The 16,984-nt window shown below is 53.6% G+C and overlaps 1 protein-coding gene across 6 annotated transcripts in view; it reads left to right on the forward strand.

The window, feature by feature from the left end:
• Nucleotides 1–16,984, forward strand: part of ECE1 (endothelin converting enzyme 1) — a 113,596-nt gene that overhangs the window by 84,201 nt on the left and 12,411 nt on the right. For all 6 annotated transcript variants that reach the window (XM_029230680.1, XM_029230682.1, XM_029230678.1 and 3 more), the window contains 7 exons: nucleotides 1,515–1,661; nucleotides 2,795–2,860; nucleotides 3,995–4,186; nucleotides 9,922–10,064; nucleotides 11,707–11,821; nucleotides 15,493–15,603; nucleotides 16,851–16,949. In XM_029230680.1, the coding sequence (XP_029086513.1) occupies nucleotides 1,515–1,661; nucleotides 2,795–2,860; nucleotides 3,995–4,186; nucleotides 9,922–10,064; nucleotides 11,707–11,821; nucleotides 15,493–15,603; nucleotides 16,851–16,949 (873 nt within the window). The remainder of the gene's footprint in view (nucleotides 1–1,514; nucleotides 1,662–2,794; nucleotides 2,861–3,994; nucleotides 4,187–9,921; nucleotides 10,065–11,706; nucleotides 11,822–15,492; nucleotides 15,604–16,850; nucleotides 16,950–16,984) is intronic.

Below are 16,984 nucleotides of genomic sequence, written 5' to 3' on the forward strand. Positions count from 1 at the left end.
CCCCCATCTCCTCCTGCCCCTGCCCCCTGCCCCCCATCTCCTCCTGCTGCTGTCCCCTGTCCCCATCTCCTCCTGCCCCTGCCCCGTACCCCCCATCTCCTCCTGCCCCTGCCACCAGCCTGTGCCCCTGGCTTCTGCCCCAGCTCTCAGCTGCCACCAGGGCCCAGCCACCTCACACCTCCAGCCACCTTGACCAGCTGGATCATGGAGTCTGTCTGTCTGCTGACGTGTGTCAGATTGTCTGAGTGAGTGTGTATGTGTGTGTGTGCGTGCACATCTCTGTGTAGGTGGGAATGTCTATATGTATTTATGTGGGGCTGTCTGTCACATGTATATGTCTCTGGGCGTCTGTGAGTGGGACAAGGGCCCTATTTACAGGGAAGATGTTTCTCTACGTTGCTACTTCCATTTCCTCAGGGAGCATGTTTGTGTGTGAGGAGGGGTGTGTTCTGGAAGGACCAACAGAAAGTCTGGGATCAGAAGCAGAGCCCTCCCTGTGAGGAGGGCCACCGTGACCCGGGCCCCCTGTCACCCTGAGCAGAATGGGTCTTCTTCCTGGGCACCTTCCAGTCAGCCTTGGATGGACTTGGGGGTCGGGGGGGCGCCCAAGGCTGGCCGCACTGCCCAGTGCACACAGAAGGGTGGCCGTGGGTGTTTTCGGGGGAACTGCTGCTCCCCGGAGGCCCGCCTCCTAGGTGGGCTCAGGGGAGGCACTGCAGCCGGGTGGGGAGCTGTGGGCATCCGGGACGGGACAGCCCCTCCTCGCTGGCACAGGCCTCACGTGCCAGCACGTGCCCAACCGGGGAAGACTGAGGAGATGAAAAGCATCCCAACTCGGAGAGAAACTCTGATAGACCTTAACTCACCAACCTTTTAAAGAATAAGGACCCTTTTTTGATAGGCACAATTGAATTTCTGCTTTAATAGGAATTACATTCATGTGATAGAGTACGCAGAAGTGAACAGAGTACAGGAAAATTCTCCTTCCCATTCCCCATCCCCAGCTACCTAGGGAGCAGCCGCCATATGTTTTCATGACTGGTCAGAAACCCCTAATGAAGACAGACCAGGGACTTCCCTGGAGGTCCAGTGGTTAGGACTCTGCGCTTCCACTGCAGGGGGCGTGGGTTCAATCCCTGGTCAGAGAACTAAGATCCCACAAGCTGCACAACATGGCACGGCCAGAAGAAAAAGAGAGAGAGGAAGGAAGGAGGGAAAGGAGGGAGGGAGGGGGGAAGAGAGAGAGAGACAGAGAGAGGGAGGAAGGAAGGAAGGGAGGGGGAGGGGGAGGGGGAGGGAAGGAGGAAGGGAGGGAGGGGGAGGGGGGAGGGAGGAAGAGAGAGAGGAAGAAAAAAAGAAGGAAGACAGACCAGCCCTTTCATTTACTCCTGAGGCTCAGAGAGGTCAGAGGAATGCAAAGGGTCACAGAGCAAGTCAGCAGCAGAGTCAGAATCCACACCCAGTCTCCCCCCGACCCCGCTCATCCCCTCCCCGGCCCCCCTCCCTCCCCACAGCTCGGGGGTTGGAACATCACGGGGCCCTGGGACAAGAACAACTTCCAGGGCACGCTGCAGGTGGTGACGTCCCACTACCGCACCTCGCCCTTCTTCTCCGTCTACGTCAGCGCTGACTCTAAGAACTCCAGCAGCAATGTGATCCAGGTGAGAGGCCGGGGGAGAGGGCTGGGCCTGACCCCAGGGCCTGTTTTGAGTTTAGCAAGCAGCACCCCTTGGGCGACAGGCTTCTGGTTTCTGAGCTTGGTTATTTCTGGAGGCTCCCGACTGTGAGATTTTTGCAGGAAAGTTGTGAAAGGGCAGGCTTGCCTTCCTTGGGTAGGTGGGGGCCACTGCAGCACAGGTGAATCTTTGGGGTTCTGACTGGTTACTGTGGGTCCCAGGAGTGATGTCAAGTCCTGGGCACAGCTGGAGGCACCTCCCGGTCACCCCAGCTCAGTCTCTGGCCTTTGTGGCTCTGCTCGGAATAGCTTTGAGTCCGCCTCTTCCTGCCAGAGCCTGCCCCAGACTGAGCACCAGCACACCCAGGGGACCCCAGCCCTGCTCTGCCCACCCTCAGAGGCAGGAGCGAGAAACCCGGGTTGGGCCTCCTGAAGGCTAAGTTCCCACCCACCTCTGCCACTCACTCACTGCGTGACCACGGGCAAGTGCCTCAGCCTCTCTGAGATGCAATTTCCTTGTCAGTCAAATGAACTATAGCAATACCTACTCTAGGTATGTCAAGGTGTGGCCCAAGGCTCTGATAGGAGCTATCAGGGATTGACCCTCCCTGCCTGCCCAGCACCCAACAAGGCCCTCACTGGCACTCTCTCCTTGAATCCTCATTCCAGCTCTGTGGGTTAGATAGTTCTCCTATTTTCCAGGTAAAGAACCTGAGGATCAGAAAGGTTCAGCAACTTGCCCAAGGTGACACAGCCGTGAGTGGCTCTGGACTGCTCACCACCTTGGGAAGGGTTTAATGAAGCATAAGTGCTCTGCCAAGCCTAGAAGGAGTTTAAAGAGGAGGGTGGTTCCGTCTGACCTTCAGAAGGGCCCCAAATCCCCATGGCTGACCACATGTGTGGGAAGGAATGTAGCCCGACATGTGTCTGTCCCCTCGCTGGGGGGCCCATCCCAGGGATGGCCTCGGCTACCAGCTTGTGCTGCTGCTGGGGCCTGAGCTGCTCATGACCGCCATGTGCCTGCCGTCCCTGGAGCAAACGGAGACTGCGTGCAGGTGTGCGTGCGCAGGTGTGCGAGTGCAATGGGAGATCCCCTCTCACCCCCGCATTTCTCTTTAGGTGGACCAGTCTGGCCTGGGCTTACCCTCGAGGGATTATTACCTGAACAAAACCGAGAATGAGAAGGTAGGTGTGCCTCTTTAGAGAGTGGCTCCCGCCCAGACCACCTCTCTCCATGGTTCATCCCCCTCGGTGTTCCCTCAGTGTACACACCTCTGCAGGTCTTTGAAGCTAGAGGAGCATAGAGGTGTCCCTTACCTGGCAGTCCCTGGCAGGGGAGGGGTATCATTTGTCCCCATTCTAGAGTAAGGCTCTTCCATATTCAGGCACCGTGGGCACAGGGGACAGGTGTCATTTGTCCCCATTCTAGAGCGAGGCAGTGATAACGCCCACCACCTTATACACACATCACCTCTGGCCTTCCCAGTAACCCTGCAGGTACTGAACATCTCTGAACTTCATTCGCCTTATGTGTCACATGGACATTATTTTTACCTGGCCTGTTACAGAGGAGGAAATAAGGCTCAGAGATGCTAAGTGACCTTATCAAGGTCACACAGCTAGTCGTCAGTGGTGAGGCTGAGATTCTCATCCAGATCCGCTAACTCCAAAGCCCACACCTTTCCCTCCCCCTGGCTGCCTCCTGTGATGTCCCAGGGAGACCTGGCCTGAAGTTGGTTGACTGTCCATTCATGATTCCACCCACTGTGTTGAGCAAGTGGCTACCAAGTGCCTGATGCTAGGGAGACAGTGGTGAACAAGACCAGCTTGGTCCCTGCCCCATGGGGCTTCGAGTCTAGGAGGGGAGGCAGATGTTAAGTAACTAACCACCCGATTAGAGGCATGATGATAAATTGTGAGAAGGGAAGGGTGAGCTGAGAAAGTAACCTGGAGACCTAATTCAAATCTGGGGGCCTGGTAGAGCAGGGTGGATCAGAAGTGCGTTCCAATAATTGAGCGATGGCCCAATTGGTGGCTTCCATGTGATGAGCGTCCAGGAGGGAGTATGGGCTGGGACAGCAGGGACCAGCCCACTTCGGGACCTTTGTGGGCTTTATCCTGAGGGCCATGGGGAACCAGTGAAGGAGTGCACTGCCAAAACCATTCTTGAAGCTGGTTTCCAGCGGGTATCCTGGGTGAAACCCCCCAGCCCCCTGGCTCCCTGCGCGGGGCCGCAGCTGGCCTGCCCCACCCTGCCCCCCTTGTCCAGTGGGCAGTGGGTAGCAGCCACTGACGGATGGGGGGTGCTGGGTCCCACAGGTGCTGACGGGATACCTGAACTACATGGTCCAGCTGGGAAAGCTGCTGGGCGGAGGGGACGAGGACACCATCCGGTCCCAGATGCAGCAGATCCTGGACTTTGAGACAGCGCTGGCCAACATCACCATCCCCCAGGAGAAGCGCCGGGACGAGGAGCTCCTCTACCACAAAGTGACAGCAGCTGAACTGCAGGTAGCTGAGCTCTGCTGACGCGGAGGCTGAGGCACCCCAGAATTCAGGATGGAGGGCACTAGACTGGGGTGTTTACACCCCCTTCACCAGACCCTCAGAACAACCGCATGAAGCAGGGATGGTCGTTGTCCCCAGTTCACAGACGGAACTGAGGCTTAGGGAATTAGAGTTGCCTGCTGAAGGCCACACAGCCGGAGACCAGCCAAAGCCAGTCTCTTGCCCTACGCCAGGCTGCTTTTCTGCAACCGCAGCTACCTGGGGAGACTCTGTGGTCGTGATAATATTGGCTCACATTGACCGGGCATTTCCAGTCTCTCAAGCTCAAGTACATCAAGCCTGGTGCACAATAAACGTGAAGGTTGGGTTCTGATGTCACCTCCCTTTTCCGAGCCGGGAGGTTAGGTGATGTGCTCAAGGCCTCTAGGCTCCTAGGTGGCAGGGGAGCTGGGACCTGGACTCAGGCTTGGCTCACTGGAGCTCTGCTTTTGACCACGACCCCTGGTGACCTCCTGGAGCTGTAACAGGGTTGGGGTCAGACGCCCTCTGCACTGGGTGTACCCATCTGAGAAGTCGATGGCTCTTCTGTAGGTCAGCCTCTATCAAAGCCTGCCCCCTGGTGGCTGCTTGGGACTTGCAGGTAGTGAGTTGATTGCCTGCCGGTTCCTTCTTTCCAGTTCGTGGCATGTTGGTGTCCAGCCTTCCCCCAGGCTCTGGGGTCGCAGAGGAATCAGCAGAATGGCCTTAGTCAATCTTCCTGTTTCCTGCCATCGCCCAGGAATGCTCGGCTAGGCCGTGCTTCCCTGCTCGGAAGGATGTTCAGGCCACCTGTGTTGAGGCTTCACTCTTCCTCTGCCCAGCCGAGTCCTGCCCATCCATTAGAGTTTGGCTCATCTCTGCTGCTTTAGGGAAGAACACCTAGGTCCCTACCCCTTTTTCTCTCTCCATCCTTCCCTCCAACAGGTGTCTGTGGGGCTACCTTGGGGCCTTTCTCTTGACGTGCTTCCAGGCGAGTAAGGGACACCAGCGAGGAAACAAGCTCAGTCTCGTTGCCGAGTGCTTTGGGCAGAAGAAGCAGGGCACTGGGGCCAGGGGCAGAGCTAAGTCAGGGAGGGTGAGTCTAATGAATAAGAGAGCAGGGGCCAGGCTGACTGAGTGTCCCAGGCGGAGGTGCAGCCCACACAAAGGCTGGGGATGAGGGCAAGAGAGCCTGGCCTCCTTCTGGGTGCCAGCTGCCCTTTAGGTCCCCAGAGAAGCTGGCATCAGGGGGAGTGGTGCTGAGTGGATTGTTATGGAGATCAGCAGCCTGTGCTGGGCACCATCTGGCACTGTTTTTCCGCTCCGAGGCCAGGAAGTCGAGGAAGATGCTGTTTGTGCAACATGATTTGGTTTGCTCCAGCTGCCCAGTTCTCAGCCCAGAAGGGCTCCAGCAGTCCCTCTCCCCCATGCATGGCCACGAAGGCAACTGACAGCCCGAGAGTGGCCGAGAAAGCACAGTAGCCCTGGGCACATCTGCCCCAGCGTGGCTTCCAGGCTCTGCCCCTAGATGTCTTTTCACCATTGCTTTTGCTCTATTCTTCCAACCAAGCAAGGAAAGGCTTTCCTCCCTCCCAGCTACAGAGCTCCCAGGGTGGGGAGGATTTTAGCAGAGGCAGCAGCCTGGAGTTGTGTGAGTCCTGGGCTTGGAGTCAGAAGACTGCTCTGGCCCAGGCCCACCGTGAGCCTTGGGCAAGTCACATAACCCCCTCTTTGAGCCTCGGTTTCCTTCCTTGTAAAATGGGCTTTGCTTGCTCATTTACACCTGCTCCGTTGCAGAACAGAGAGACAAATGAGGGACAGCCCCTGCCCTCATAAGGGGCAGTGGTTCTTAACTTTAAGTCACAGAATTCTTTGAGGACAGGTTGAAAACTGTGGCGCGTCTCCCAGGAGAAATGGGCATGGTTACGTATAAAAAAATTATATCTAGTGTTTAAAGAAGTCCTGGACCCCTGAAGCCTGGTGTCCTGGATGAGAATCGGCCTGCCCTGCCCATGGGGTTGCATGACGGTGAGATAAGGCAAAGGATGAGTTCTCATCTTGTAAACTGACATGCAATTCGAACATATTACAGTAATCGATCTTAGTATTATTCCTGTGTCATCGGTGATGACAGCCCACGTCCCCAGCCCTAAACCAGTTTGATTCATTCCACCCTTGGACAGAGAATGTCTTTTTGTTCCCTGGTATCTGGAAATTTGGTGTTCTTCCCAGACTCCAGGAGGCTCAGGGAAAGGCGCCCCAGCCTTTCACAGTGTGGTTCTAGGAATACACGGCGGTTCCAGGCAAGCCCCCAGCAGCAGAGTCTGAATTCAGACCCATGAATCCAACATCCTTCTGTTGCTTCTCTAGGGGCTTGAGGACCTTCCTGTTCCTTTCTAGGACCTTCCACACCAAAAATTGATTGGGAATGAGCCCCATCCTCTGCTCTAAATTCTTCAGCTGAGATAGAGCTTGGGAGCATCCTCGTTCCTCTCCCAGTTTGCAAGCCTACTTGAGCTGGGTGCTTGGTGACCAGCAGTGCTCTTTGGCTGCGGGTGTGGAAAATAGAGCTCATCTGTGTGCCCCAAAGGCTTTGAGTCACAAGTGGAATGTCCTGGTTGGTTAAAACAGCCGTCTCCATGGAGATGGACCCAGGCACTCGGGTTTAAGTTAAGTGTTCACTAAATCAGTAAAGATTGAAAATGTGAAAATCCTGGTATTCAACATGCGCTGTTTCAGAGTTGTGGGAATTTACCTGCACAGAACATCTGCTCTCGCAAAAGGAACAGGCTTGTGTTAAGTATACGGGGATTTATCATCACCTGTATCTGTACCCTGATCAGAGAGTTCCAATCACCTGCAGTTTATGAAGCTCTTGTTAATTGTATAAACAGCGACATTTTGTAAACTTGGCGATTTTCCCGGGGGACTTTGCCAGCAGGTCACACTGTCAGGTGGCTCTAAGTGTTGAGCCCTGTCTGACCATCTCACCTGGACACCTTCAAGTTTTGCAGCCACAGAAATTTGATGGGGAGCCCCAGAGGTCACCTGCTTAAGGAGCTCTTGCCAGGAAGAGAGGGAGGAATGGACAAGCTACGGGAAAAAAGAAGCTCGATTTATTGTATAAGCTGTCCTGAGAGGCACAGAGTAGCCCACCCTTGGCAGGGATTTTTTTTTAAATTTATTTTTATTTTATCTGTGGCTGCGTCAGCTTTTTTTTTTTTTAATTAATTAATTAATTTATTATTTTTGGCTGTGTTGGGTCTTCGTTTCTGTGCGAGGGCTTTCTCCAGTTGTGGCGAGCGGGAGCCACTCTTTATCGCGATGCGCGGGCCTCTCACTGTCGTGGCCTCTCGTTGCGGAGCACAGACTCCAGACGCGCAGGCTCAGGAGTTGTGACTCACAGGCCCAGTTGCTCCGCGGCATGTGGGATCCTCCCAGACCAGGGCTCGAACCCGTGTCCCCTGCATTGGCAGGCAGACTCTCAACCACTGCGCCACCTGGGTAGGGATTTTTGTCTCCATTTGAGAGAAAGGCTGCAAAGTGACTTGAGGTCCAGAGCTGGTTCATGATGGGGACCCCAGCCTAGGTCTTCTCCAAAACAGGGCTCTTCCCAGCTCACCTTGGTGCCAGGCAGATGGGGATGTATTGGGGCCCACTGGGCACAGCTCTTCCCAACTCTGTGGGTAGTTTGCAGTAGGTCATGGTGGGAATGCAAATTATCCGGCATCACTGAGAGCCAGTTGTTAAATGTTTACCAGCACACCACTGCCCACGGGACCTGCCCTCCTCAGTCCTTTGAGGTCCTTGTTCCCCAGCAGCTGAGCTGCCCTTTAAAACCAGAGAGACTGTCAAGTGGGAGGTTTTTATGGCTGCCTCTGTCACTGAGGACATCATAAGTATTTACCAGCAGGTTACAGATTCATCGATGTCACAGATTGATTTTACGTTCTTAATTGATCTTCCTGTATGAAGGCCATTTATAAGGCATCTCTCGCTTCCTTTATTTGTCTTACATTTTGCCCGTTTTCAAGGGAACAAAGAACAGAATTTGGAATCAGTCCCAGGACCACTCTTGGGAGACTTTGAGCAATGATTACAATAGCTCATCAATGATTATAATAGCTAACATTGATTGCTTGCTAAATGCCAGATACCATTGACGTTACAGGCGTTTTTGCTGTAACACAGTATATGCAGTCCTGAAAAACCTTGCATCCTGTAAAAGTACAGGACTGAAAAGAACTAAAAACAACAGAACATATGGGGAAAATAGGACTAGAGCAGTCCATTCAAAAGTTGTGTAACTTGAGGACATTATGCTAAGTTAAATAAGCCAGTCCCAAGGACAAATAGACTGCATGGTTCCACTTAGATGAGGTACATAGAGTAGTCAGGTTCACAGACAGAAAGTAGAATGGTGGTTGTCTAGGGCTGAGGGAGGGGGATGGGGGGAGTTATTTTTAATAGATTCAGAGTCTCAGTTTTGCAAGATGAACTCTGTGGATGGATGGTGGTGATGGTTGCACAACGTGAATATATTATACTTAATGCCACTGAACTGTACACTTAAACATGGCTAAGGTGGTAAATTTTATGTTACCACAATTTTTTTTTAAAGTTGTGCCACTTGGTCATCAAAACACTCACCAGACAGTAATTGGAACCTTGAGAAATAGCTTGCATGGCTGGAGGCTGCCTGGTGAGAAATGGAACTCCTGGCTGTGGACACGGAGACCCCGAAGATAGACAGATGGGAGCTCTATGCAGTGGGGCTGCCGTTAGGCGGGCCAAGGGCAAGTGCAGCCCTCTGGGAGCTGAGAGTTATGCAAAGTGGCATGTGCCTCTGTGGGGAGGGTTGTGTGCAGGTGCTCCTTTTAAATTATCTTAAAATAGAGCTGACTGGCTTCCTGTGTGGGCATGGGCTGAGCTGAGGGCTTTTCCTCTCTTGCTGAGGTTATCCTCCTATGCTTGCTTTTCCAGATCCCATGCCTGAGAAAGACCTCCTGTGCATAGAGAATTCTATGCACTCTACTGCTGTTATTCTTGTAGTTACCAGTCGTGCAGAAGACTGATCATATAGAATCCAGTTGATGTTACAGGACCACATGTTGAGTGGAACAGACAGGATTACTTGTGTAATTCTCACACTAACCCTGTGGGGTGGGTTTTATGATGACGAGCCTCACTTTTCAGATGAGATTCCCGAGGCACAGAGGGGCTCATCCACTTACTCCAGGTCACACAGCTAGTAAGCGTATGAACCCAGGCAGTTGGCTCCGGATTCTACACACATCCATTGCAGACCCCTCTAAGGCTCAGTTTCTTCATCAGTAAAATGGGGATAATGGTACCTACCGCCTAGGCTTGTCATGAGGTCCAACTGAGAGAAGATGTGTGTCACTGATGGTGGCCCCTGGCACTGGAGGGGCTTGACCAACAGTGGCTGCCGCTGCTGTCACTGTGTCTCCTCTTATTCCATTTCGAGTTACAGTTTGGTGTTTGGTGCCTTACAGTTCTATACGTACAGCGTCTCTGACAACAGTCAGCCAGCCTGGGTTTGACATCACATCTGCCCAGTGCACCGTCAGCCAGCGCCCAGCTCTTTGCTTTGTCTGCGGTGAGGGCTTGATGGCGCCTTCTTCAGAAGAACGACCTAGAGTCTTGGGCTCTGAGGAGAAGCAGCCCAGCCAGAGTCATGCTGTCTGCTTCCCTTCCAGGCCTTGGCGCCCGCCATCAACTGGCTGCCCTTCCTCAACACCATCTTCTACCCCGTGGAGATCAACGAATCCGAGCCTATAGTCGTCTATGACAAAGAGTACCTGAGCCAGGTCTCCACTCTCATCAACATCACAGACAAATGGTAAGGGCACCCGGCCACCTGGGATGGGCTTCTCATGGGCAGCCTCTTGGTCACACACGGCCCCTCTCCTCAGCCAGGACGGGGGCCACACTGACTAGGAACATGGGCCCTGGGCTGGCTTCTGTGAGAGGCTGCAGGGTACCCAGGCTCCTCCGCCCGCCAGCTTGGTAGCCTTGGGCATGTTTCTTTCCCTTTTTCGGGTTCATTTTCCTCATCCATAAAATGGGGATACAAATACAGAGAACTGAGTGAAATAATCTGTGTGAAGTATTTTAACACAGTGCCTGACACTGAATGGGACTCAGTAAATGTTAGCTAATAATTTAGTTAATATTTATGATTTTTTAAAAATATTTATTTAGTGGGCTTCCTTGGGGGTGCAGTGGTTAGGAGTCCGCCTGCCAGTGGAGGGGGACGCGGGTTTGAGCCCTGGTCCGGGAAGATACCACATGCCACAGAGCAACTAGGCCTGTGTGCCACAACTACTGAGCCTGTGCTCTAGAGCCCGCGAGCCACAACTACTGAGCCCGTGTGCCACAACTCTTGAAGCCCGCGCACCTAGAGTCCGTGCTCCGCAACAAGAGAAGCCACCACAATGAGAAGCCCGCGCCCCACAATGAAGAGTAGCCCCCGCTCGCCGCAACTAGAGAAAGCCCACGCACAGCAATGAAGACCCAACGCAGCCAAAAATAATAAATAATTTTTAAAATTATTTATTTATTTGGCTGCGTCAGGTCTTAGTTGTGGCACACGGGCTCTCTAGTTGTGGCATGCAGGCTCTAGAGCGCGAAGGCTTAGTTGCCCCCCGGCATGTGGAATCTTAGTTCCCCGACCAGGGATTGAACCTGCGTCCCCTGCATTGGAAGGCAGATTCTTAACCACTGGACCACCAGGGAAGTCCTGTGATTTTTTAATTGTAAAGATTTGTTGCAGAAATGTTTTTAACTACAGAAAAAAATTCAAATTACCCAAAACACTCATGTTGATCTTATGGGGTGTGTATGTGTGTTTGTAGAGAGAAGCAGGTATGTGAGAGAGAGAGCAAGAGGTGGATTTTCTAATACATGGTTCCTTTTTTCGCCATCATCGTGACCACGTGTATAGTCTGCTTTTCCCTTGACCTTTACTATAAGCACCTTCCCCATGTTGTCCCAGACCCTCTGCAGGTCTCATTTTTCATGGCTACATAATATTCCGTCAAGTATAAATATGATTATTTACTCACTGTTCCCCACTTGTCAGACTTTCAGGTTGGTTCCAGTTTGAGGCTGGATGTTCACCATAGTGAACACTATATCTATGTGTGAAGGTGACTTGTTTGCAAAGGTGACACCAGCCACAGATGGTTCTCTGTGCCCTGGGGATGGGGGCAGTGAGAGCTCTCATTCATAGAGAACTTGGCCTGGCTGGCCAGAGCTTCCTTCCTTCCCCTCCGATTCTTAGGCCCCCTTTCCCATCTTTGGCCTTCTGGCTGGGTCTTCCCCAAGCATTGGAAATGGCCACTCCTTCCCTTCTTCAGCCCAGTACCACACAGCATCCAGGGTGCATCTCCGTGAGCGCCCCCTAGAGGCCAGTGGGGGGAATGCTGCTGGGCGTCCAACCTGGGGCACTTCTGAGCCTGTCTGTCATCTTCTTGCCCCAGCCTGCTGAACAACTACATGATCTGGAACCTGGTGCGGAAAACAAGCTCCTTCCTCGATCAGCGCTTCCAGGACGCCGACGAGAAGTTCATGGAAGTCATGTACGGGACTAAGAAGGTGAGCACCTGCTGTGCGCCAGGCCCTAGAACTCTCGAGGGAGGTAGACGACAGGCAGAGGATGAAGAGGGCCACTGAAGGGATCCACCATGGTGTCCCTGGGCGCACAGGAGGGGACCTAAGCCAGCCAGGGGTGGGCAGAAGTTTCCAGGAAGAGGTGATTACACCGTCTTCAAGTGTAAAGAGGACTCTCAGTGATTTAGCTAATTTACAGCAAAAGGTGGCTTCTGGGCTTTCCCTTCCGACTCCTTCTCAATGGTGATGGTGATAAGGCTTTCCTTGTGTAACTCATGTGACTGTCACATCCCTGCAAGGTGGGTATGATCATCAGCCCCCTCTCACACAGGGACCCCCCCCCCAATAATACTACTTCTTCACCATAAATGTAAAACCCTTGGAGCAGCCCCTGACTCACGGTAAGTACGACACGAGTGTCCACTGATACCATTATCCTCCCAAGCCCCAGACCAGGTGGTTTCCACCAGCTTTATTTTATTTTATTTTATCTTTTAGTACTTATTTATTTATCTTTATTTGGCTGTGCCAGGTCTTAGTTGAGGCACGCGGGATCTTAGTTGAGGCACGCGGGATCTTTTTTTTTAGTTGCGGCATGTGGGCTTCTTAGTTGCGGCACGCATGTGGGATCTAGTTCCCCGACCAGGGATCAAACCCGGGCCCCCTGCACTGGGGGCCTGGAGTCTTAACCACTGGACCACCAGGGAAGTCCCTTCACCAGCTTTAACTGCCCCACTGTGACCCCTGCCCTCCAGCTACTTCCACCTCCCCAAGGAAGTGGAGGTCATTGTGTCGTTCACATGGCCAGCTAGTGCATGTTCACTGACGCCCTGACACCATGTGCCAGACTCTGAGCCCAGTACGGAGACACTGAGATGGGGTCTGTGCCCCAGGCCCCCATGTCTGCTGAGGGGGCTGAGAGAAACCGATCAGTCCTCACGTGCTGAGGGGATACACCAAGCCGGGACCCCTGCAGGCAGCTAGGAGGTGCCCCAGCCACAGAGCAGTGGAGGCTGGAGCGCCAAGCCCCCCTACCCCGGCACACCCTGCCCACGCCCAGGACCGCAGCTAGCAAGACCCCAGGGGGCGAGCAGAGCTGGCGCCAGGTGGACTCTGCTCCTGCAGCCCCTCCCAGAGTCCAGGGCAGTGGGCAGAGCCAGATGAGGACTGGCAGAGGATGGCAGCATGTGGGCCCCGGAGTTGATCCTGGGGAAAGTTCTGTCTCTCCCTCCCCTTGTACACCCACCTCTGGCAGGAAGGGGACAGAGGGAGAGGGAGGCTGGGAACAATCCCTGCTCCTGACAAGAGGGGCTTGCTCAGCCACGAAGGCCACCCTGGGCCCGCAGAGAAGGGCCAGGGGAAGAGCTGGCTGCCCTGCCCTCCTTCCTGCCCCACCTGCTACTATCTTGGACCAGCCCTGGGTGAGCGCCTGGGTCACAGACGCGACAAGGCAGGGACTCTGTCCCCTGAACACGTGGTCTCCCAGGCTCTCTGAGCCTCAGTTTTCTCATCTGTTGTTTGGGATCATCCCTGACCTCATCTCACAGGACCCTTGGGAATGGCCTCCATTTGGGAAAACACTTTTAATTTGTAAAGCCTTATAGAGCATCCAGGTGCCCATCCTCGTAGGGAGGTAATAGCACAGAGCTTTGGGTCAGAAGTTCTGAGTTTGCAATGCTTCCTCTAACCATACAGCCTTGGGCAAATCACTTCATTGGATCAGGGAGCTCAGTCTTCCCATCTGTAAAAAGGGGTAACTCATCACTGCCCTATTTACCAGAGGGTTGTCTGGGATTACATGAGGGAATCCCTGCAAAGTCTGCTGTGAAGGCTACCATACTGCACACCGTGTTCTTCACCTGCAGAAAGGAGCACAGAGGGTACCTGCCTCGTCGGGTTAACAGCGAGGATTCTGCAGGGTAGGGCCCCACACCCAGTAAACACTTACTAAACATTTACTACTATTGCTGATGCTGTTACGCTTTTTATGCACCTGTCTCTCCCCCGAATGTTCTGGGCATTTCAACTGAGCCCAGAGGGCAAGACCTAGCACAGTCAGGGCACAGCAGAACTGCTCAGAGAACACTGGCTGTGTGAGTTAATGAACGCGTGCGTGAATGAACGGGTTTACGCGAAGAACCCCCTGAGAAGACAATAAGAATCAGTCCGTGATTCAGCCATCCCAGCCTGGAGCCCCCACAGAGCCCAGGAGTTAGAATCCCCCTGGGCCCAACCTCCTGTGGGGTCAGGCTCCGCCAGATCCGGGTACAGCCCGTGTCCAGCTGTAGGCTTTGAAGCTGAGGAAGAGCAGTGGGTGGGGTTGGGGGGAGGAGAGGGGCGGCCAAGTGGACACACGGCTGGGAGAGTTTAAAAGAACTTAGAGGGGCTTCCCTGGTGGCGCAGTGGTTGGGAGTCCGCCTGCCGATGCAGGGGACACGGGTTCGTGCCCCGGTCCGGGAAGATCCCATATGCTGCGGAGTGGCAGAGCCCGTGAGCCATGGCCGCTGAGCCTGCGTGTCTGGAGCCTGTGCTCCGCAACAGGAAAGGCCACAACAGTGAGAGGCCCGTGTACTGCAAAAAAAAAAAAAAAGAACTTAGCGAAGGCTGGAGTGCCTTTTTCTTCCTTCCTTTCTTCCTTCTTGCCTTTAAGAAAATTTTTTAAAAGGTGTAATTTACACACAATAAAATGTATACACTAAGTATACAGGTTAGTGAGTTTTGACAAATGAAATCACTCCTGTAACCACCAACCCAATCAAGACAGAGAACATTTCCATCAGCCATTTGTCCAGCGTGCTCTGCACAGGAGGGTCCCTTGCCCGCCATTCCCATCAGTCTCCCCGACCCAGCATCCCCAGAGGTGGGCGTAGATGGGACCACACAACTGTGCGGGCTTCTTTTGCTCAGCAAAACAGCTGTGAAATTCATCCATGTTGTGTACATCAGTTGTTCCTTCCCTTTTGTTTCCAAGTCGTGTGCTGTTGTATAAAAATACCACATTTTGTTTATCCATCTGCCTGTCGATGGGCATTTGTGTTGTTTTCAGTTGATGGCTATTATGAAGCAGGCTACCCTGAGCCTGGGTGGTTTTTACCACCTGCTCTTCAGGGTTAAGAAGACTGGGCTTCCTCTGCAGCACAGGGGTTTATGTGAGCAGGGCCACCACTTGTGGTCATACGGACTGTCCCCAAAGGCTGCCAGGGCAGGGGAGCAAGTGGGGCTGAAGCTAGCGCCTCACCGGGGGGTAGAAAGTTAACTGCCCAAGGCTCTCTGCCACCAGGATCCTCATCCTCTTCCAGGAGGGGTGTGGGGTGTGGAATCAGGCACCTGAGAGTTCCGGTGGCTGGGGGCCTCTGGACCAGCGGTTTCCCCTTGCTGAGTATCTGTTTCCTCATCAGGCTCCCAGGTTCATTTTGATGGCTCCGGAGGATACCATCAGCATCTGTGAAGTGCTCTGCAGGAAGTAGTAGATGCCGGTGATTAGGGCTCTCCCGTGGCCTCTTGGTCCAGTGCCTAAAATAACTTCCACTGGGTCAGAAAAGGTCTCCCTCAAGTTCTGGACAGGAGCACGGGCCTAGCTGGTGCTACCTCCCAGACAGACAGGGGTTGGGAAGAAGGATGGGGGCCAAGTAACCTCTCTGACTTGTGTTTTCCAGACCTGTCTTCCTCGCTGGAAGTTTTGCGTGAGTGACACAGAGAACACCTTGGGCTTCGCCCTGGGCCCCATGTTCGTCAAAGCGACCTTCGCCGAGGACAGCAAGAACATAGTAAGTGTCTCCCTGTGCACACAGGCTGTGACATCACTCCTGCGATGGCCCCTCACGAGCCTGACAGCCCACGCTCTGGTCTGCTCTGGACCTTCCCTACCCCAGGCCAGGGCTCCAGCTTTAACTCCAAGGTCCTGTTTTCTAAAGCCTTGAATAATCTGAGTTATGCACAATAGTTGCTATGATCGGGTACCAGGCACTTTTATCTGTAGTAGCTCACGTAACCCTCACCACAGCCCGGCCAGGTTATTCCAGCCATCTCCACCTCCCAGAGGCAGGCAGGACCCAGAGATGTAATGTTGACAGAACACCCTGACCTCGAGGGGTGACGGACAGAGGAACCTCATGGCTGAGCACCAGGAGACAGCCAGGCCCCAGCTCAGATCCTGGCTTTACCTCTTCCTGGCTGGGTGACTTGGGATAATCTCACTCCGTGAACATGGAAGTGGGAGTGTCCATCCTGCCAGTGGAGACGAAATGACATAGTGCACACAAGAGGGCACCTGGCACAGAAGAAGGGGTCAGTAAATGGTAGCTGTTACGTCGTTGGTACCACTTTTATTTCTAACTTTAACTGCATAGATATTATTTGCAGTCAGAGGTTAGCAAACTGAGACTCAAATCTATTACGTGACTGACCATGACCTACCTGTTAGTGGCTGATGCCATCAGTCCCTCTGCTCTTTCTGCTGCCCGACTCCACCTTCCCCTGCCCTAGAGTCTTCAGTCTCCGGGTCTGCTCTCGACGTTATCACCCTCAAAAGCAGCCATTCATCTCCAGCCCAAGCAGAGCATTTCTGAAACCGCTCCTCGGAACTCGACCTCTCTAGATTTTAAAGCCCAGTCCATCAGAAAGGAATTCTGTGGTCCAGTACATCTGAGAACAGCTACATATTCTGGCATCTCTAAAAAGAGTTGCAGCGCCTGGTACCCAGTAAAGGCTCTGAAAAGTCCCGCAGCAAAGAGACTTTTCCAATGTTCCCAAAGCTTGCCCTGAGTGTATTTGACCAGGGAGCCCTGTTTACAGAAGTCCAGTCTCATCTCACAGGATGTTAGTGTTCAGAGGAACGAGTTGGGGGGAACATGGCTGTGGCCCCCCTCCTTAGCCCAGCACCTTGGAGCACAAGGCCTCGAGCCAGGATCTGAGTTGAGTCTCTGGCCTGGCGTCATCCTTCTCCCTGGGATGCCCACTGCCTTTAGGCAAGTCCAGTGCCCAGACCTGACTGGTTCAGCTGCTGTCTTCTCAGGCCAGCGAGATAATCCTGGAGATCAAGAAGGCGTTTGAAGAGAGCCTGAGCACCCTGAAGTGGATGGATGAAGACACTCGGAAATCAGCCAAGGAAAAGGTGAGGCTGGACGGGTGCTGGGAGGGGTCCCGCAC

This window comes from Monodon monoceros, unplaced genomic scaffold (genome assembly GCF_005190385.1).
Source record: "Monodon monoceros isolate NGI ecotype Baffin Bay Population unplaced genomic scaffold, NGI_Narwhal_1 Super_Scaffold_18, whole genome shotgun sequence".
Classification (NCBI taxonomy): Eukaryota; Metazoa; Chordata; class Mammalia; order Artiodactyla; family Monodontidae; genus Monodon; species Monodon monoceros.